The sequence below is a fragment of the Dermochelys coriacea genome, chromosome 6 (assembly GCF_009764565.3).
Source record: "Dermochelys coriacea isolate rDerCor1 chromosome 6, rDerCor1.pri.v4, whole genome shotgun sequence".
NCBI classification, from domain to species: Eukaryota; Metazoa; Chordata; order Testudines; family Dermochelyidae; genus Dermochelys; species Dermochelys coriacea.
This window is the reverse complement of record NC_050073.1, coordinates 32,416,129-32,438,163: the sequence shown is the minus strand read 5'-3', so window position 1 is coordinate 32,438,163 and position 22,035 is coordinate 32,416,129. Positions and strand designations below refer to the sequence as shown.

Here is a 22,035-nt window from a genome sequence, read left to right as displayed (position 1 = left end):
TAACTGCTGGAATTAGCCTACCTGCTTGTCACCATGAAAGGTTTTCCTCCTTCCCCCCCCTGCTGTTGGTGATGGCTTATCTTAAGTGATCACTCTCCTTACAGTGTGTATGATAAACCCATTGTTTCATGTTCTCTGTGTGTGTGTATATAAATCTCTCCTCTGTTTTTTCCACCAAATGCATCCGATGAAGTGAGCTGTAGCTCACGAAAGCTTATGCTCTAATAAATTTGTTAGTCTCTAAGGTGCCACAAGTACTCCTTTTCTTTTTGCGAATAGTAGGAATGTTGCTGATCAAGACTGAGACGTATTGGCAGAACTATGTATATATATATATATGCACAGCACCTGTCCCTGCTATGCCTGTCTCTAGCTAGTGACATTAATCTCTCACTTTCATAGCCACGACATTCACACACATTTTGAAAACAGCATCTTGTAAATGCATTGCAAAATATTTTGAAGGAAGCTTCAGTGAGAAAGACATACCCATAATACGAGAGATACAGGTCATCTGAAGAGGAAGACAGCAAAACAAAAAACAAGTCACCCAATATATTCCTTCATCTGAGTAACAATGAGCACTTGTTTTTTAAATGATAAAAAAGGGACAGTTTAAAAGTCTGTGAGGTACCCAACAGCTCCTGTGAGGTACTGGACATCCTCAAATCCCACTGAGTTCAATTCCCATTTCATTCATTGGAAGCTGGGGGTATCCAGCACCTCATGGGCAGTATTCACCACCCAACATGATTTAAATCTAAAAATATTTAATAAAGAGATCTTTGACTTGATGAAATGCACAAGAATCTGTAGACTAGTGTAATAAGTCAAACTGAGATATAAGCTATAGGCAGCTGAGAAAATCATAGATGTCATCCTACCACCCTTAAATAACCAGTAAACTATTTTAGCCACAAAGCCTTTTCTCAGAAAGAGGAGTGATAAAAATGGCTTGAATTAGATGAATATTTCAAGATGACTGGACTTTTTCCATGGCTGGAAATACTGTAGTATTTAGTCATGTTGTGTTCCTTCTATAAATATCCTGGATGAAATGCTGGCTCCATTTAAGTCAGTGGCAAAACTCCTATTGACTTCAATGGAATCAGGATTTTATCCCCCATCTCTGTCAACTAATTAGACTATTCATTTCCAAAAGTTAGGATAGCTGATGGATATGTGATGTGTGTTTGCCTCAAGCAAGGCTATTATTGTGTTTTCACATTGTGCTTTATATCTACTGACTAATAGAGGAAAATGAATATTTTATAAATGTATAGATTTTAATCTCATCCTGAATAAAGTTACTCTTTTCACTCAATGCAGAGACATGGGATAAGTAGGAAGAACTTTGAATATTGATAATTGGAAAGGTAGGTCAACTCTGAAGCCTTTTCAGTACTTTTCATTTCACTTTCAAGATTAGTGCAGTAAATCCAAGAGCAGGCCACCAGAGAGGGTTCGCCTCAAAAACACAGGAGCTTACTGTTGGGTGATGGTGTCCACAAGGCTCTGAAGTCTGGAAGGGAACACAATGCAACACTAGAAGGAGAAATCCCCATATTAAATAAATCTATTTTAGGTATTTCTATACTGCCTATTAATGTAGAATCTGAGTTAATCCCACAACTGCCTGGAGCTTCCTACTTACATTATTTCCCTCCAGATAAACTTTCAGGCATACTACCTCTTTAACTGAAAACAAGAGCATCAGGTTGTACTCTAGTAAACAGGAAGTGAGTGATAAAGTTCAAATGATATCAGATTCAGTAGGTCCCAGTGCCCACTAGATGGTGCTATTATCACTATACATTCCTAAACTGGGAGTGGCCTATTTTGTTCTATCAATTATAGCGATGACTGAGAGCACAATTCTACTGAAGGCATATTAAAAAGAAAAGGAGTACTTGTGGCACCTTAGAGACTACCAAATTTATTTGAGCATAAGCTTTGAAGCGAGCTGTAGCTCACGAAAGCTTATGCTCAAATAAATTTGTTAGTCTCTAAGGTGCCACAAGTACTCCTTTTCTTTTTGTGAATACAGACTAACACAGCTGCTACTCTGAAGGCTTATTAGTGTTTCAGTTTTAAACCCCAGTTTTTGAGAAAGGATTGGGGAGCTAGGTTGTTATGAACATTCATTCAGAGCATTGACACAGTATTTGTCTCAGTCCAGAGAAATTTTTGTTTTTTGAAATTTGAATTAATTTGATCAATATATGAGCCAGGGGAGGTAAATGCATACACACAGGAATGGGATTTTCAAGAGCCTAAGTGGTGTATAAATCCCATTAACTCTCAGTGGGACTTATGCTATTCAATCCCCTAGGAGTTTTTGAAAATCCCATCCTTTACAACAGTTGAGCAATTTTGAATTCTTAGCAATATAAGATTTTATTTAAAAATGAAATGTTTAAAGTTGCATAGTCTTTGATGTCGATTAAGCTCATTTGGGATTTATAAAGGAAAACTTAAAACTGCCAAGTTTGTCTGAAAATCAGCTATTGCAAGTCTCTCTCTCTTTCTCTCAAAGTACGAACATAATGACAAGTCAGGAAGATGCGATGCATGAAAGGGTGTCAACCATAGTGGAGAAGACAACAGAATACATTACTACTGGCCTACTATTTCCCTCCTGCAATTTAGCACAAAATGAGTTCTCAGGAATATTGCAGCAATAGATAACACTGTGTAATTCCTCCTGCCAGTTCCATACGCCACATTTTCTCCTTTCAGTTTGTTGAATGGGTGAGCACATCTCCAATGATTCTATCCAGGTCCAGTTGTTGTTATTTATAAAACATAAGTGTGCATATTTTACAGCATGTAAACCTCCTCAAAACATCTGCCAGCTTGTAATAGGAACACTTTTGCAGACAGCAGTAAAATAATATATTGAAATATCCTCCAAAAGCAGGGAAAGAAAATCTTTATTGATGGATGAAAAACTCATGCAACATTTTAACTTTGTGTCAGGAAGTGGGGGTGCACTGACCCAGAGCTCATACATAAGGACCGACAGTATATATAGATATAGACTCACTCAGTCTATTACACTGATAAAGGAGAAAGTGGATCAGGTCTGAGCAACATATAGGGCATGGCTACACTTGCAGATGTAGAGCACTGTGAGTTAAACCAGCCCTCAGAGACCACAACAGGGACAGCGTTGCCGTGTGTTCACACTGTCAGCTGCAAGCGCACTGGCATGGCCACATTTGTGGCACTTGCAGCAGCATTGGGAGCGGTGCATTATGGGTAGCTATCCCACAGAGCACCTCTTCCCATTCTGGCGCTATGGCTTATGGGAAGGGGGCGGGGAGGTGCGGGGCATTCTGGTTCCTGTCCCAATGCCCCGTGATGCATAGCTTCGCATCCCAGCAATCCCTGTGCTTCCCCGTCCACATTTGGTGCCATCTTTCAACATTTTTTGTATTGCGCGCTCTGTCTTCCCTTTTGGTCTGTGGGAATGGATCCTGAAGTGCTGAGAAATATGCTGATGGGTCTCGCCAGCACATCACGAATGGCAGTCGAGTTACTCCTTAAGCTACAAACTGACAGCGAGGAGTCCGATGATGATGTCAACTTGCATAATGCTTACGACAAGAGATGGCTTGTGGCATTCACGGACATGCTCACCACAGTGGAACGCTGCTTTTGAGCTCAGGAAACAAGCACTGAGTGGTGAGATCTCATCATCATGCAAGTCTGGGATGACGAGCAGTGGCTGCAGAACTTTCGGATGAGAAAAGCCACTTTCATGGGACTGTGTGAGGAGCTCGCTTGCGCCCTGCAGCACAAGGACACGAGATTGAGAACTGCCCTGACAGTGGAGAAGCGGGTGGCTATTGCAATCTGGAAGCTGGCAACTCCAGACAGCTGCCAATCAGTCGCTAACCAGTTTGGAGTGGGAAAGTCGACCATTGGAATCATGTTGATGCAACTCTGCAGGGCCATGAATTGCATCCTGCTCAGGAGAATCATGACTCTGGGCAACGTGCGTGACATTGTGGCTGGCTTTGCACAAATGGGTTTCCCTAACTGCGGATGGGCGATAGATGGGACGCATATTCCAATATTGGCACCAGACTACCTAGCCTCCGAGTACATAAATCGGAAGGGGTATTCCTCTATGGTTCTCCATGCATTTGTGGATCACTGTGGGTATTTCATAGACATTAACACAGGCTGGTCCGGAAAGGTGCATGATGCACACATTTTTTGGAACACCGGCTTGTTCAGGAAGCTGCAAGCTGGGACTTTCTTCCCAGACCAGAAGATCACCGTAGGGGAAGTTGAAATGCCCATTGTGATCCTTGGAGACCCCACTTACTCTTTAATTCTGTGGTTCATGAAACCCTGCACAGGGAGCCTTGACAGCAGCAAGGAGCGGTTCAACAACAGGCTGAGTCAGTGCAGAATGACTGTGGAGTGTGCTTTAGGCCATTTAAAGGGCCACTGGTGCTGTCTGTAAGGGAAGCTGGACCTGGCCGATGACAACATCTCCACGGTTATCCGCATGCTGTGACATTTGTGAAAGGAAGGGTGAAAGATTCACAGAAGCATGGACCTCGGAGGTTCAACACCTGGGGGCGGAATTTGAACAGCCAGAGAGCAGGGCTATTGGGGGGCCCAGCGTGGGGCTGTAAGGATTAGGGATGCCTTGAGGGAGCAATTTGAGGCTGAAAGCCACCAGTAATGATTGGTGCCCTGCACAGGAGTGAAGTGCAGTGGTTCCAATGCTAGTAGGAATCTGTGTTTGCTACGTATGATGCACTGACTTGCAGTGCCTGTTGCTTTCCTGGGCTACGGTATCTTTTAGTTAATGCAATAATAAAGAATATTTTCAAAGCCAAAAAATTAATTTATTAAAAAGAAACACAACTGCTTGGGAAACAGAAAGGGCATGACACGTCTGTGCTGTGTGGGATGAGGGAAGGGGGTGGGGTGGGGAACGGGACAATCACAGATTTGCGTATGTCCTGTTATCATACTCAGCCTTCCTGTCTGGAATGCCATGTAATGAGTGCTGCATTTCAGGCTGGCTAAAATGCCTGGTGATGGAGGTTGAGTGCACAGGGTAAGGATCTTAGTTTGCAGGGCTGGGTGGTGAAGCTACAGGTGTTGGAGGCAGCTGGTGGCAGCAAGAATCCAGATGTTGGGGAAAGTGGGTTGGCGGTGACATGGGGGCACAAGGGAAAGAGTTTTGGGACAAGGGCTGCAGGGAGGATGCGGGCACGGAAGTGCTCCACCTGCATTGCTACGAGAGCCTGTATCGAGTCCACTTGGCGCTCCATGATGCTTAGCAGCCACTCCGTGCTTTGGTGCCGGCGATCCGCATTCTGCTGGCGGACCCTCCTTTCGCGCTCCCGCCACTCCTGCACTTTAAATTCTCGTTAAGGGACTGCTGCATTACTTTATGCAGCATGTCCTCTTTGGTTCTTTGCAGATGCTTCCTGATTCTTTGCAGTCTTTTGGCCATTGATAACAAGGACGGCTGGGATCTCAAGGTTGCATCTGTAAAGCCAAAATGCAACACTTAAGAGAGGCAGCATTTTTCACACCAGACAGACTACTGATTCAGCCGTACTTAAAGACAAGCACAGTGTACACAATAGCAGAAATTGCCTGTCCCAAAGCGAGCACACATAACCCACAGGAGCCCCAAAATGGTAAGCACAGGGGCAAGCGGGACTGATTGTTTCACGGCTGTATTGTCCTCCGGGGTTCTGTGCCTTAGGAAGAGCCAACAGCTGCAGGGGGTCCCTATACTGAACACTATCCTCACATTTTCCACAGGGTGAGTTCATCCTGGAAGATATCTCGCTGCTGAGGTTGACCTGGGAAGCAAGGGAAGGGTCTTCTATTACAATGCAGCTTCCGCCCTGGCCCAGATGCAGCTTGCCTGTGTGGAGCAATGGTCCCCCCGCACGTCATGGCACAGTGGTGCAGACATGTTAGCCTGACTGGGATAAGGAGCACAGTAGCTCTACCAAGATTGCCCAGCTTCTGCATGAGACCTTTGAAGAGATCACTGAGGCCGATTACCGCGATGTGCAAGAGCACATCAATGCCCTATTCCGCATCTAGGCATGCATGCAGCCCTAGCCGTTCTTGCCCCAAGAGCTGGCACCGAACAACTTCCTTCCCAAAATAAAAGCTGCTTACCGGGCACCTCCTCTGGTGTTTGTCCTTCCCCAAGCACCGTCCGCTGTGACTGGCTACCTTCCTCCTGGCTTGAAAACAGCTCCTGGCTGCATGCATCTAGGGATGCCAGGCTGTCCCCCTCTCCTCAGCACTCTCACTCCCGCTTTCCTCCTCCTCCTGTCTTGTTGAACTGGCCTGTGAAGAGTCCATGATGGTCCTCGGAGTGGAGGTGAGGTCGCCCCCAAGTATCGCGTCCAGCTCTTTGTAGAAACGGCAGGTCACAGGGGCAGCATCGGAGCGGAGGTTTGCCTCCCGCACTTTGCGGTACACATTCCGCAGCTCCTTCACTTTAATTCTGCACTGCAGTGCATGCCGGTCATGGCCCCTTTCCATCATGTCCCTTGATATCTGCCCAAAGGTATCGTAATTCCTACGGCTGGAGTGCAGATGGACTGGACAGCTTCATCACCCCAAACACTGAGGAGGTCCAGCACCTCACCATTGCTCCATATTGGGGATCGCCTGGTGCATGGAGGCATGGTCACCTGGAAAGGCGCCTGGCTGAGCAAACAGTAAGGGGATTTTCAAAATTCCCAGAGAAATTTGGGAAAGGGCCGGTCTGACGGTTGGTCACCTGAGGGCAGGTCAGTAGACTTCAAGTGATGACCACAGTGCCTAGAACAGGCATTGTGGGACACTTCTGGAGGTGGATCAGAGCGCATTAACAGACCACACTGGCACCGTAGCACTCCAGCCGGGGTGCAGCAAGTTTTATGCTTCTCTTGGAGGTGGATTACCAGGAGTGCTCCAGTTGCAGTGTCTGGGTGCTCTATGTGCTTTGCCACTGTGGACATGTTGTGAGTTAGGATGCCCAGGGCTGCTTTAATGTGCTCTAACTTGCAAGTGTAGCCAAGCCCATAGATTTCTATTATCACCCTCTTGTTAGATGCTTCTCAAGAGGCAAAGTCATCATTTAATGAGGGCAAATGACTCAGTGACAAGATTTCTGTTCCTGGCATTGCCCCTAATTTGTTGTGTAAGCCTGGGCAAGTCACTCTACCTTTCTGTGCCACAGTTTCACCATTAGTAAAATGGAGAATATTTATCTCCCTCAGAGAGGTGGTGTGAGAATCAGTGCATGAAAGATGCCATGCAAGTACTTGTTATTGACATTTTAGTAGTTTTTAAGAACCCCATCACAATCATGCACATTTGATTAGCTCCTAGAAATTGTGTCCAACTTTTCAAATCTTGTTTGTCTCCATTTCACTGTGAGTGTCTTCAGAGAAAATATGAAGACAGCCCGGAACGACCACAACAGCATCCTTGCCCAATAAATAAGCCAGCCAAGCAGTCCCTAATGTAGGTGCCAACACAAACAATCAATACTTAACTATGATGACATAAACAGCTTCAAGAAGGCTGTTTATATTCAATACTCTTGGTTCTTTCAAAAACACAGTCTTCTCTCAGCAAAATGCTCTGCATCCAAGTTTTCCCCACTCCATGCTCACAAATGATACATGTGTATATCAGGCTAATTTTTCTACCTTTTGCTGGAATCTGATGCTTTTTCCTTTTAAAACCCTGGTTTATTTCTCATATATAACAGGGCCCACAGCTGCAAGGGATTTATAGAAATATTATACTTGAAGAGGTTCTATTTTATCTTTGGCTTTTAACTCCAAAACAGATGGATTTTTATTTCCATCCAAATACTGCATAGCACAGGTTATAAGAATCTTGTGGGTTTGTTAAACTTTAAGCACATATGACCCCGTGTAAAGCCTGAGCAAATAAGATGGGTTTGAAAGATGACTTTGTTCTTCTCTCAGCCTTTCAGCTTTCTTACAACCTCTCAGCCACCCTATATCTCCTGTGTATCATATCCAACATGGCTGGAGAGAAAGTTGTTCAGGATTTAGTGGAGCAAATGGCAGTGAAATGCCATTTCAGTGAGCCTGAAATGGTTCTGTAGAAACCTGACACCGAAACTACATAGTGCATAGCAGATTTATGAACAAGCCATCAAGTCATCACATGTACCAAAGAACTAATTCACTAACTGTTATCCTTTCTAACCATTTCTACTTTCACCTGAGATTCCAGATCTACATGAGCTGGAGAACATACTTTATTATCAATATTGCTAGCCTGTTCTTTCATTTGTCTTACCTATTTTCCAATGTGCTGATCAGAGTGGATTTTAGCCAGCTACATGTAATTCTTGGCTGGCTTTTGAGAAACAACCCATCTGATGGTTAGTGAAGGTAAATTTTCTTTAAGTTTTAATTGCTAATATTTTAAATTATCTAAAACAACATTTGTTGATGCTGAAGTATTTAAAATGGCAAATCAAAAGTATGTATTAGAGTATAATATATAACGTACAGAAGAGAAAAACTTAGGGCCCTATTCCTGTCCTATACATGAATAAGCACTACTTGAGTGAGGATTTTCAATTTGTTCCTGATTTGCAGTTTTCCTTCAACAAACTGTTCCTAAGTAGTGCAGTATGTTTAATTCATTCCTAGGCAACATTCTGGTGTCAGGAACACAGCCCAACAGAACTACCAAAAACAAGTTATCCTGGTTAAGTCATTTTACTAAATACAGCAAATTTTAATTGATAGACAGGAAAGGTGTTTCTTATAAAAACATATTTATAAATAAAACTTCAGTACAGCTCTTTAGTAGACCTTTAGTAGAAACGGATGCTTTCAGTGTCAATCTAGCTCCCATTTAATCCAATAAATCAATGACAACACTTCCATTGACTTCACTAGGTGCATGAGTGGTTGCTACGACTAATATTTTCAAAAGTGCGCTCTGATTTTGGGAAACATCTTGTGTGTCAAAGTTGATCATCCAAAATTTGAGGCAAGCAAAAATTAGAGGCGCTTTTTTTGTTTAAATATTGCCCTTGATATTTGTATAGTGATATATGTCCTTTAAAGAATGTGTAGATGCACTTCATATTGTGGGGACTTTTGCAAGATTTTAGATTTTTTTTTAAATGTGTAGGGTAAAAAAACCTCCAAAATAAGAACAGTCACTAAAAAATGTTTTCATAGCTGCAAAGTAAAGATTACCAGATATAAACTACAGAGTGTACTGTATACTTTCAAACTTAACATGAAAAACAAGTCCCATCTAGCTGGGATCCTGCCAGAAGCCCACTCTTGTTTAGCAATATAGGAAAAGTAGGATGGTTGGACCCCCTGACACCTATTTGCAGCACTTATATGGAAAACCTCTGTCATACGATAAATCCCAAAGGGCATAGAGCTGGCAGAGCTCCCAGAGATGGCATAGGTTTCAGAGTAGCAGCCGTGTTAGTCTGTATTCGCAAAAAGAAAAGGAGTACTTGTGGCACCTTAGAGACTAACAAATTTATTAGAGCAGGTATGCATTAGGGACCTGGCCAGACAGTTACAAATTCCAGCTATCCCCAGGTGTGCCAAAGCTATCCCCAGGTGTGTCTCTCATTCCCTATACACCTGCACTGAGTGAGAGCTGCTCCTTGCAACTGAGGATCTAAACAAAACTAGTTCATTACTACAGTGTAAAAGAACAATATCAAGTAAAATAAACCTTTACTGAATCTTTAAATTCATCCTGCCATTTACAATATAATATTACTGATGGAAAGTAATTTTTCTCTAACAACTTTGGCATTTGTATTTGGCAGACACAGGTTATTTTTATCTGTTTAAAACTGTTAACAGTTCTAGTTCAACAACAACTATAACTTATGTAATTCCTTATCACATCAATGCATCTTTACTTGTGCCTTGGCATCATTCATGATTGGGCATGTTTTTAGCCATACTCAAGCAGAGTCTGGTTTTAACGCCATTCAGAAGCAGCACATTCTGTTATTATTATGGTTTTTTTTTTGAAGATGTGGTGATATTCTTTCTTTATTTTCACTACATATTTAGGACCTGATTTTCCTCACTGATACTGGGGCAAATCAGCAGTTACTCCACTGAAGTCACTGGAATTACACGGATATAAAATGAGTGTAAATAAGAGGAAAATCAAGCAATCTGACTCCAGAGATCTTTTTCAAATCAAAACATTTCCAGTTTCCAATTTTTTGCTGAAAAGTCAAAATTTTCCACAGAGGAGAAAAATAACTCCAACGAACTCTACAGCCAGTAGGTAGTTATGATCTTAGTGCCCAAGACTTTGCTTCTAGAAAAATCCTATTAAAAGATCAAACAAATTCAGAATAAATTATTAAACAAATTTTGCATTCATACACTTGGGGCAACTTGAATTCAGAGGGCTCATTCATACACGCATCCAATTGCCCAAACAGAGAAGCAATGGGAGTTAACAGGTGAGTTGGCCAACCTGATTTAAAAAATCAGGTTCTTTTTTAAAAAATTGAATATACTGAAAGGGGCTGGACAGAACAACAGAGATAGAAGTTTTTTATCCGTAAACAGATACAGCAGGAGCAGCAGCAGTGCAAGCTTCCCTACACTGTCCCCTGGCTCATATGATTCAATCTTGATGTGGAGTGATCACTTCATGATAAAGAGATTGCACTAGAGTACTTGTATGAGGTGAATTGAAAAATATTTCTTTTGTTTATCATTTTTACAGTGCAAATATTTGAAATCAAAAATAATATCAAGTGAGCACTATACACTTTGTATTCTGTGTTGTAATTGAAATAGATATATTTGAAAATGTAGAAAAATATCCAAAATATTTAATAAATTACAGTTGGTACTCTATTGTTTAACAGTGCGATTAATCGCGATTAATTTTTTTGTGTTAATTGCGTGAGTTAACTGTGATTAATCGACAGCCCTATTAATAATACAATACAGGCAATGTTCAATAGAATTGTTTCAAAAGATAAATAGCTGGAATTATAAAATCATAATTTACAAAGCTCAAGTATCAGAAGGGTAGCCATGTTAGTCTGGATCTGTAAAAGCGGCAAAGAGTGCCGTGGCACCTTATAGACTAACAGACGTATTGGAGTATAAGCTTTCGTGGGTGAAATCTGACAAAGTGGATATTCACCCACGAAAGCTTATGTTCCAATACGTCACTTACAAAGCTGTCTATCAATTAAATACCTGCTACAAAAAGACACAAGCTCAAGAAAAATTAATCTGCTAGAGATTTTATCAGAGATTTGATAATTTGTATGTGTTATATTTGTTACTAACAACACCCTGAAAATGTGAAACTAGATTTTGGATCCCCTATTACAGAATAACTTTTATAAAATGCTTTTCTCCATTTACACTAATTGTTAATCTGTAGTATGCGAAAATGAGGCAGCTGATAGTGACATTCTAATTCCTGTGCCTGACTGTAGTTGCATCAGTTGCACTGCTTCAGAAATCTACCATATATGCATCATTTTTCTTCTTAAATAAGGTCTCTTTTCAGAGCTATAAATGTTAACTTGTAAGTGTGTCTGTTCCTGCCTAATGCACCAGCCAGCTATTTCTCTCTCATCCCCTAACCTAAACACTTCTACCTGCTCCCTAACCTAGTTTATAATTATAGATGGACCAAACCCCCTTGAACAGAAGTTCAGATCTGAATTTCATGGATAGGACTTACCTCTGTTTATTTCTAGGGGTACTGCTCCCAGCCCATCTTATGTACAGTACACCAATATGCCCTCTTACTTTCCAGAAAATGTTTACATCTCCTTTTTCTGATTTAATCCTTGCCTTCCCTACCTTAACAATTTATCTCCTACTCCCCCGGAACATCTAGAATGAGCCCCTCCCCACCACTGACCCAAATATCATTGCCAAATATCTACATGTTGGGACAATGCACTCTATGGGCATGTGATTTCTAAAGCACACTAAAGTGTTGCACATTAATTGGTCAGTGTAGTCCCTGCTGGTGCATTTTAACATAGTGCTGTTTGAAACAATACTACATTAAAGAGAGGTTTCAGAGTAGCAGCCGTGTTAGTCTGTATTCGCAAAAAAGAAAAGGAGTACTTGTGGCACCTTAGAGACTAACAAATTTATTAGAGCATAAGCTTTCGTGAGCTACAGCTCACTTCATCGGATGCATTTGGTGGAAAAAAACAGTCTCTACGTAAAAGAATGAATGGACACAAATCAGACGTCAAGAATTATAACATTCAAAAACCAGTTGGAGAACACTTCAATCTCTCTGGTCACTCGATCACAGACCTAAGAGTGGCTATACTTCAACAAAAAAGCTTCAAAAACAGACTCCAAGGAGAGACTGCTGAATTGGAATTAATTTGCAAACTGGATACAATTAATTTAGGCTTGAATAGAGACTGGGAATGGATGAGTCATTACACAAAGTAAAACTATTTCCCCATGAAGAAAAGGAGTACTTGTGGCACCTTAGAGACTAACAAATTTATTAGAGCATAAGCTTTCGTGAGCTTCAGATGCATCCGATGAAGTGAGCTGTAGCTCACGAAAGCTTATGCTCTAATAAATTTGTTAGTCTCTAAGGTGCCACAAGTACTCTTTTTCTTTTTGCGAATACAGACTAACACGGCTGCTACTCTGAAACCTGTCATTATGCAAGGCACTTATTTCCCCATGGTATTTCTCCCTCCCACCCCACCCCCCACTGTTCCTCTGATATTCTTGTTAACTGCTGGAATTAGCCTACCTTGCTTGTCACCATGAAAGGTTTTCCTCCTTTCCCCCCCCCTGCTGCTGGTGATGGCTTATCTTAAGTGATCACTCTCCTTACAGTGTGTATGATAAACCCATTGTTTCATGTTCTCTGTGTGTGTGTATATAAATCTCTCCTCTGTTTTTTCCACCAAATGCATCCGATGAAGTGAGCTGTAGCTCACGAAAGCTTATGCTCTAATAAATTTGTTAGTCTCTAAGGTGCCACAAGTACTCCTTTTCTTTTTACATTAAAGAGAATTAGGGCAGGGGTTCTCAACCTTTTTCTTTCTGAGCGCCCCCACCCCAACATGCTATAAAAACTCAACAGCCCATCTGTGCCACAATAATTGATTTTCTGCATATAAGAGTTAGGATTAGGGTTAGGGGGTAGCAAGCCAGGCAATTGCCTGGGTTCCCATGCCACATAGGGGCCCCAGTGAAACTACATTGCTCAGGCTTCGGCTTCTGCTCCAGGTGGCAGGGCTCAGGGCCCTGGGCTTCAGCCCCATGCAGTGGGGCTTCAGCTTTCTATCCTGGGCTCCAGCAAGTCTAATGCTGGCCCTGCTTGGCAGCCCTGCTGAAACCTGCTTGTGGCCCCCCAGGGGTCCCCGGACACCTGGTAGAGAACCACTGAACTAGGGAACTTTTAGTATACACTACCAGAGTCTATGGACCAATTAATACACAACACATTAGTGTGCTTTAGAAATCACACCCTCCTAGAGTGCATTACTCTACTATGTAGACAAGCCCTTAGTCTCAATGCCCTGATTTACCTTCTACTGCTTACCCCCACAAATAAAATATTTTAAGGGAACTCACCAGTCCATTTTTCCATTAGAACAGTATCATCTGCAAGTGGTCCGCTTCCTGCAAACTCTCTGATGAATTCCTAAGGTGGGGAGCAGAAAGGAAAAGATGCTATATCTCATGGGAAAGATGCAAGTAATAATTAATAATACATGACACTACGTCTTGGGAGGAAAGGAAAGTTTAAAAGAAAAAGAAGGCCGAAGAGAAGGAAGAGGTAGAAACTCCTTCTTACAGACAGCAGTCTCTCTTGTCAGCCACAAACAACAAATATTGATGACCAAAAGGCCAGTTAATTCTTGGAATTGGCAGAAATTATAGGGAAGCATGACTCACCTGACCTAGGACAGAAAATTAGAAAGAGAAAAATATAAAGGAGACAAACTGCAGCTGCCACGATCCCCATGGCATTAAAAATGTTACCAAATTGCATCATTTTTTCTAATCTTTACCAGAGAACCCTCATCCCTGTCAATACTGGGTTTCAGGGTAGCAGCCGTGTTAGTATGTATTCGCAAAAAGAAAAGGAGGACTTGTGGCACCTTAGAGACTAACAAATTTATTTGAGCATAAGCTCAATGCAATATGCATAAGCACTGACATCACCAGGCAAGAGGACAATTAAAAGAGTAGCTGCCACATGATACCATCCCCCACTTACTGTAGCGCTCCTTTTCCCAGGCTATACTGTACAATTGAGAGAAAATGGTCCATTTGCTCAGAGCCCTTCCTGAGGCTCCTTTATCAGGGGGGCCCATTTCCTATTATCGAAGAGAGTGACGAAGACAGCTCAGCAGGAGCTCATGCCAGCACTCCATACACTGAGGCAAAAATCTCACCCCTAGTTGGACACACCTACCACTATTTTGTTAATTCTCCTTCCTTCACTAACTTATCTGAACCACTGGGTGAGATTTCCTATATTGATACAAACGAAGGCCCTTTGGATCATTTTAAAAAGAAAAGTTCACTTCTCCAGCTCTCATAAACTGGGAGTTTATGACAAATAAGGATGATAACCCTTTAAATGATTCTTTCCTCTGGGTCTCCCAGCACGTCCTGTTTTTTAGGCCTCAAGCTTGCAAAGACTTACACATGTGCTTAACTGTAGTCAGGGTGTGTAAAGCTAAGCAGGAGTTAACTGTCTAGGGCTGGGCTTGGCTTGAATTTTCTCTCGTGTACGGCTCTACACACATTGCCAACGGTAAGCAGAGAGTAATCATTTAGTGCATCGCAGGGTGGGAGCTGTGTTGGCTCGCTACTCTAACCTTTAAAGACAGGGTGTGGTCAATGGATATCGTAGGCCCTAATACAATATGCTCCATTTTGATGCAAAGGGCCGCTGCTTGGAGGGTGACCAGATAGCGAGTGTGAAAAATCGGGACGGGGGTGGGGGGTAATTAGCACCTATATAAGAAAAAGCCCCAAAGATCGGGAGTGTCCCTGTAAAATCGGGACCTCAGGTCACCCTAACTGCATGGAGTAGGATGGAGTTTGCACATTTAAGCGCTCCTCGGGTGCCTGCAGCCTGCCTCTCTTCTCACGAGGCGTCTGTCCCTGCCTCCCTCCCACTAAGCGCGGCCCTGCAGGAGCTTCAGGCCACGCTGCCCCCGAGGCACGGGGCAGCCCCGGCCGTGTTCCCCCAGTTCACACTGAACCAGCCGGGGAGCTCGCCAGGCCCTGGAAGGCGGCTGGCACCGAGCCCCCGCTCCCAGAGCAGGCAGGCACCTGGGGCCTCCCCCCCGGCTGCAGCCAATAGCCAGGGCGGCGGCCCGCGGAGGAGGCGGCTGCGAGTCCCAGGGGCGCGGAGCAGAGCAGCGCCGCCGGCCCCAGGCTTCACAGCTTGCAGCCCGGCGCGCATCTCCCCGGCTCGCCAGGGCGCAGGCAGGGCTGCTCGGGAGGCGGCGGCGGCGGCGGCGGCCACAGGTCAGGGGAGGGCGCCTCTGTGCTGGGAGAGGGCGGGAGCCGGGGGCGCAGAGGGCAGCCACGGGGACCCAGCCCCCCAGGGCCGGGCCGGCTGCCGGGCTCTCCTCGGGCCCGCTGCGGCCGGCTCAGCGCGGGGCGCTTTTGTCTTGCTTCCTTCCCAGGCGGCCGCGCAGGGCAGCCCGAGGATGCTGCCGCTCCTGGTCCTGCCCTTGGTGCTGGGGGCGGCTTGCGCAGCTCCGGCGGCGGATGGGGGAGCCGAGCTGCCGCCCGGGGAGCCGGCGCCGAGCTTCCCGCGGGAGGAGGCCAGTCTGAACGAAATGTTCCGCGAGGTGGAGGAGCTGATGGAGGACACGCAGTACAAGCTGCGGAACGCCGTCAAGGAGGTGACACCCCCCCCCCGTGTCTCTCTCTCTCTCTCACACACACCCCCCCCCATTCCGCCTGGGGAGGGGATAGGGCCTGGGGCTAACCCCCGGTTGCTGGGAGGCCAAAGGCGGGGGGGGGGGGGACTGTGCAGGCTGTCTGTGTGTTCGCCTTCAGGGCTGGGGAGGCGAGTGGGCTGCGTGGCTATGCGGTGTGTGTGTGTGTGTGTGGCCCTTTAGTGCTGTTGGAAATATCTCCCCACCCCTCGGTGCCTTCTCCTCTCCTGTATTTGAAGAGGGAGTTTCCCATGGAGCAGTAGATCTTTAACTCTGTGGAAACACTAATTTATTTTTTCGTCCTGGGGTCAGAGCGTCGGCCAGTATCTGAGAGTCCTCCTAAGGCCCGTCAAAAGTAAAAGCAGAATCCGAAACTAACATATCTAAAAGACAGATGGGTGTTTTCTTGCTTCAGCATCCCTCAAAACCCTGGAGACATCTCTTCTGCTGGAAAGCCTTTCAGTAATGTGCATGTGGTGCAATAGCGGTTTTGCATTAGGCCCTTAGTTTTGTCTTGCTCTGTTTTTGTTTGCCCTCTGTTTTTGTTTGCTCATCAATCTCCCTGAATCCCATTTAAGACTAGAGATTCAGCTCGTTTTTTCCTGTGACATGCTCGTTCACTTGCTGCATCAGGCACTTAAAGTTGAGTGTTTGGGTCTTGATTCTATAGGTCTGTGGACAGAAGCATCACTCAAGTCTCAGTGAGAGTTTTGCCTGTATCTCCCCACTGTAACAAAATAAGGCATTTTAAATAACTCTTGGGGCTCTGTTGTGCCTTTAGTTATTGTACTGAGTAGCCACTGGAGGCATCAACTATTTCATTTATGTTTCAGAGGCCCCCCCCCACCCCATCCCTCCCAAATCCCTCCTTTTGCTCCAGGGGGCTAGTAAGTTGTTGCTGGCCTATACCAATAGAGAATTGACTGTGCAGAAAACAAGGTATTTTTCTTTTAAACTTCCCTCTTCTGGGTATTTTTTTAATGGTTACAAATGCTTATTTCCTATTACTAAGTCAATTGCAGTTTAAGCCACTCAGCAACTTTTGGGAACAGAGCCTAAATTTGGATCCAAAATGAATTATTTTAAAGAAGCTTTGAAACCTTAAAACTGTCCAGTTAACTCCCTCTTTCCCCCGAGCCTTTCTTAGGGCCAAATTCTAACCTTGGCTATCTGTAGGCAACTTCAGATGAAATTACTGAGAGCAGCGGACAAAATGTGAGGGCAGAATTTACCATTTTTAAAATAGCAAAAACTATATATTTTTAAAGGACTGTATTAACTATTGAGCCCTTCAGTCAGCCAATAATGAATTTTACTGCCTAACTTCAAATCCCTAAATGTTTAACGCAAGACTGTCAGCATTTTCATTATAGAATGTTGACATGGTACTGATGGAGAAATGGAATGCGGTGGATTTTTTGTTTAGATGGTTGCATCATACGTCTGTGTGGAAATTTCTTAATATTGCAGATGTTTCAGCTGCATCAAGCTGTCAGTTTCCCTGAATGGCAGAGAAAATACAGTCTGTCGTAATTGCGTTTTCAGTCGCACAGAATGAACTAAAAGTTCAAGTAACTTATGCTCTGGTGCTGCTATTTCCTTATAGTTTAGTCCAAATTTTTCCACTGGCATGCAGCTTCTCTCCCAAGCCCAACACATTCCCACAGGCTGTTCACCAGAGGCACAGGGTCAGCTGTGGGGAGGCCATGTGGCCTCAGATTGCCCCTCTCTGTAGCTCTGTTTTGGTTTCCTATCAGCACTCTTGTCACAGAGTTTTCCCTGCAGACATTTGCCCCTGAAAGCTCTCTCAGAGGCTTAAAGATACTGCTGAAAAAATCTAGTAACTTTGTAGCAGATTCCTCTCAGAGATGTTGTCTTTTTACAGATGGAAATAAGGGATCTGTGTGCCTATTCTATCCTTGATGTATGAGGAAACTCACACTTTTCTACTGCAGTAGAACAAAATGAGCCCTAAAATGGAACACAGACCTGGCTTACTCATTTATTACATTATACCCTTGCAGTCTGCATCCAGCTCCACTAAAATCCACATAAAAACCTTTTATAATGTGCAAATTCTTATTCTGTGGAAAACAGTCTTGTCCTATGGTTCAGGCACAACTATCCTTAAGAATGTGTCAGAATTTCCATTAGTAGTGGTTGTTTTCAGTGGTTAATAGCACTAGAAAATTTTGTTCTAGACTGAAACATTCTCAGTCTGTGAGCAGTTTTTTAAAACAACTCTGTGTTGTAACTGGAGGAGAAAATTTCAAATGGCTTATGATATTCTACAACTAGATGAACTTTGTTAGGTCATTAAATTATTTTGTGAATGAGGGCTCACATTTTAAATCTTTAGGCACCGAATTCAAGATTTAGCCACAAACACACACGCCAGATTTTCAAAGAAGTTTAGCATACACTGTTCTCAATTATTTTAGGCACTCATGGTCAAAAATTTTGGATTGGACTTTTTAAAAGATAACTAACATCTTAAAATGTTACATTTGTGACTTGTCTATTAATATTGAACTTTTTTGAAGCTCTCGGGTGCTTTCTTCTCACTAAACTTGCTCCAATCTTTTGATCCTCAGCTCTACTTACCCTTTATATCTGCTTCCTCTGCTCCTGTTTCCACGCTACCGAGTGCCTGAAATCCAGGCACCATGCAGCCTTCCTTCTCTGCACATTTGTTATTACCTTCTTGAGCATGACCATTTTCCTGGCAAAACAGCACCCCTTTAGATCAGGGGTGGCCAACCTATGGCTCCGGAGCCACATGCGACTCTTCAGAAGTTAATATGCGGCTTCTTGTATAGTAGGCACCGACTCCGGGGCTGCAGCTATAGGCACCAACTTTCCAATGTTCCGGGGGGTTCTCACTGCACAACCCTCTGCTCTGCCCCAAACTCTGCCCCCACTCCAAACCCTCCCCCCCCGAGCCTGCAATGCCCTCGCTCCCCCCCCCCCAGTCTCCTACACACCACGAAACAGCTGATCAGGAGGTGCAGGGAGGGAGGGGGAGGTGCTGATTGTCCACAGGAGGCACTGGGGTGGGGAGCTGATGGAGGGCTGCTGACATATTACTGTGGCTCTTTGGCAATGTACATGGGTAAATTCTGGCTCCTTCTCAGGCTTAGGCTGGCCACCCCTGCTTTAGATCAACTCCAGCACCTTCAACCTTTCCGACTCTCTTATCTATATCTGTCTCCTGATACCCCTGTCTCTCTCCTTTCACTCCGAGCAGGATCCCACTAATTTCTTCAAGGATAAAATTGATACCATGCAGCAGAATTTTCACACCTTTCACTCTGTGCTCTACCTCTATCCTATACGCGCTCTCCCTGCTCAACATATTTTTTCTTCCATTTTTTCCTTTATATAATCTCTTAATGTTCTTCACCTCTCCTTCGACTGTAACCCTTGTTCATGCTTTAGTCATAGAATCATAGAATATCAGGGTTGGAAGGGACCTCAGGAGATCGTCTATTCCAACCCCCTGCTCAAAGCAGGACCAATCCCCAATTTTTGCCCCAAATCCCTAAATGGCCCCCTCAAGGATTGAACTCACAACCCTGGGTTTAGCAAGCTAATGCTCAAATCACTGAGCTATCCCTCCCCCCTCCTTTCCATTCTCTTGCCTTGCTCTCCTCCAGCCGATTCACAATATGAAGTATCCTGGGGAAGGGAAGCCATTCAGATACTGTGGTGATGAGAGCATCATATAAACAGAGAGCCAAAATGCTGTCGCTGCTGCAGAAACAATCTTCCTTTCCCACCGTTTGGATGTTCTGCTCCTATTCACATTTCTCGCCCTCCCTTCCAGCTGTGTACACAACCTCACTTCTGCTCATCTTTGCTATCATTTCCTCCTAGCACCCTTCACTAACACAGGCCTTCCTTCTATCTATTATTGTTTGTATTAGAGTAGCACCTCGGGACTTCAAGTGAGATCAGTCCCCTATTTTCCTAGGAGCTGTACCAACATGTAGTAGAAGGGAGGCCCTGACTTGAAGTGTTTATAGTGTAAATAAACTAGACAGAGTGGGAGAAAGAGCGTGTTACTGTCATTTTACGGTTGGGGCACTGAGATGCAAAGAGACTAAGTGAATTGCTCAAGATCACACAGGAAAGGAAAAAAAAGGGGTACTTGTGGCACCTTAGAGATTAACCATGGAAAGGAAAGATCACTAAGCCAGAAACTGAACCTGTGAGTCCTAGTCCTGTGTATTACCCATAAAAACATCCTCTACATTCCTCCCCATTCTCTGCTAGGAGCCTTTTTCTATGCTGCCCCTTACAAATCTTCGTTTTTGTACTGTGCCTCAAACCGACCCTTTTCTCTTTAAATCCCTTCTCAAAAATCAGTTATTCCAAGAAGCCTTTCTGTGATAAGCCACCTGAGAAACAAATCTTTAAAAATATTTAATTAAAATCACTACATCTGAACTTTTAATCTTCATCTGCACAACTGATGTATTATGCATATGTCCTCTATTGTGTGTTTAATTTAGATTGTATCAGAGGGGTAGCCATGTTAGTCTGGATCTGTAAAAGCGGCAAAGAGTCCTGTGGCACCTTATAGATTATTAGACGTATTGGAGCATAAGCTTTCATGGGTGAATACTCCATTGGGGCTTACATCCGATGAAGTGGGTAGAGACCGTGTCTTTATTGTACAATGCCAAATGTGGTTTGTCAGTGCTTAAGATTAGCGTAGTTGGACCATAGCCAAATCTAACCACATCCTTATTAATTTTATATTAACATAAGGATGGGTACAGAGAACTGAGGTATTGTAAATATTACACACTTTTAAAAATGGCCACAGCAAAAATGGTTAGAAAAGACAGACACTCAAAAAGAAAACCCATCACCAGTGGGACATGTGCCCCTGGGAAAAATTCAACCTGATGAACTTTACAGTATTTTAGATCGAATATAGAGGTCTCAAGTAAATAACTAGTTTATTTGGAACTCAATTAATGTTAATGTTCCTAGGAGTTTCTCTTGTTCACAAAGATTCCTTTCCTGGTTTTATGCACTTTAAAATTCCATTCCTTTTTTTACTCTTCTTTAATTCAAAGAGCGATCTCAACATCTCCTTCCCACTGTGATCAGAGCACTGGGAATTCATAGGGCGGAATTAAGACTGTGATTGCACTCCAATACAATGGGAATTTTGCCTGTTAAGGAATGCAAGATTAAGCATGCAGATCCTGATCCAAAGCCAATGAAAGTCCTTCCCTTGACTTCAGTGGCTTTGGATGAGGCTCTTTGTCCTTACTGAACCTTTTCCTGCTTTTAGTCAGGTGTGAGAATTTATCTCAAGAGTAGTGTTTAACAAGAAAAAGTAGATAGGCCAGCAATGATTAAACGTTAATTCAGGGTTTCAGCCCATGGTGGTGATTAAGAAGTTTGGCAGCACCCACTTATCCTCCTGATGCTCATGTCCATAGAAAGGCTGACTTGTTCTCATACTCTAAATAGCTTACAGCTCAAGAGTTTGTCATGACATGACATTCTCTGTTGCATTAAAAAAGCTGGCGTGCTCATTTTTGAGATAGTTCAGGAAGCATTTTCATCAACAGAAATCAATACTAATAAATGTGATGCTGTTCAGGATAGGGTTGCTTGCTCTATTTTACTGTTTTTGCTTAAGGTTACAAATACCAATGATAAATGTATTGCTCATTAGTTTCTTGCATTTGTTAGATGGAGGCTGAGGAAGAAGGGGCAAAAAACCCATCAGAAGTTGACTTTGAAAACTTACCTCCCAGCTACCATAATGAATCCAACACAGACACCAAAATTGGTAATAAAACCATTCATACCCACCAGGAAATTGATAAGGTATGAAACAATGCATATAACTATGTATCCTTTCTGTATACTGGCCTAGCAGAGTAAAAGAGCTTGTCAAATGTTGAAAAATTTTAGAGAATGTAGAGTTGAATTCATAAACTTCTTGTACTGTATATGATTTGATTGTATAATTAGCAGTTAGGTGGGGAAGTGGAAAATGGTTAATATGGCAAAATGCTTTGTTTTGTTTCATTGCTGTAGTGTCT

At 43.5% G+C, this 22,035-nt stretch overlaps 1 protein-coding gene and 1 long non-coding RNA gene across 4 annotated transcripts in view; one reads left to right on the top strand and one right to left on the bottom strand.

The window, feature by feature from the left end:
• Positions 1–1,143: 1,143 nt before the first annotated feature.
• On the bottom strand, positions 1,144–15,250 carry LOC122460659. The gene is made up of 3 exons (XR_006282109.1): positions 14,281–15,250; positions 13,632–13,701; positions 1,144–1,522 (listed from the first exon to the last, which is right to left on the bottom strand). It is a non-coding gene; the product is annotated as an uncharacterized LOC122460659 (long non-coding RNA).
• The window catches only part of DKK3 (dickkopf WNT signaling pathway inhibitor 3), a 52,199-nt gene continuing 44,870 nt past the window's right edge, over positions 14,707–22,035 (top strand). Inside the window, exons 1-3 of one of the 3 annotated variants that reach the window (XM_038404242.2) lie at positions 14,707–14,823; positions 15,707–15,928; positions 21,680–21,817. In XM_038404242.2, the coding sequence (XP_038260170.1) occupies positions 15,731–15,928; positions 21,680–21,817 (336 nt within the window). In that variant the 5' untranslated portion in view covers positions 14,707–14,823; positions 15,707–15,730. Of the gene's footprint in view, positions 14,824–15,396; positions 15,546–15,700; positions 15,929–21,679; positions 21,818–22,035 lie in introns of those variants that run through there. The other 2 variants (XM_038404241.2, XM_043516719.1) reach the window with 2 other exon arrangements.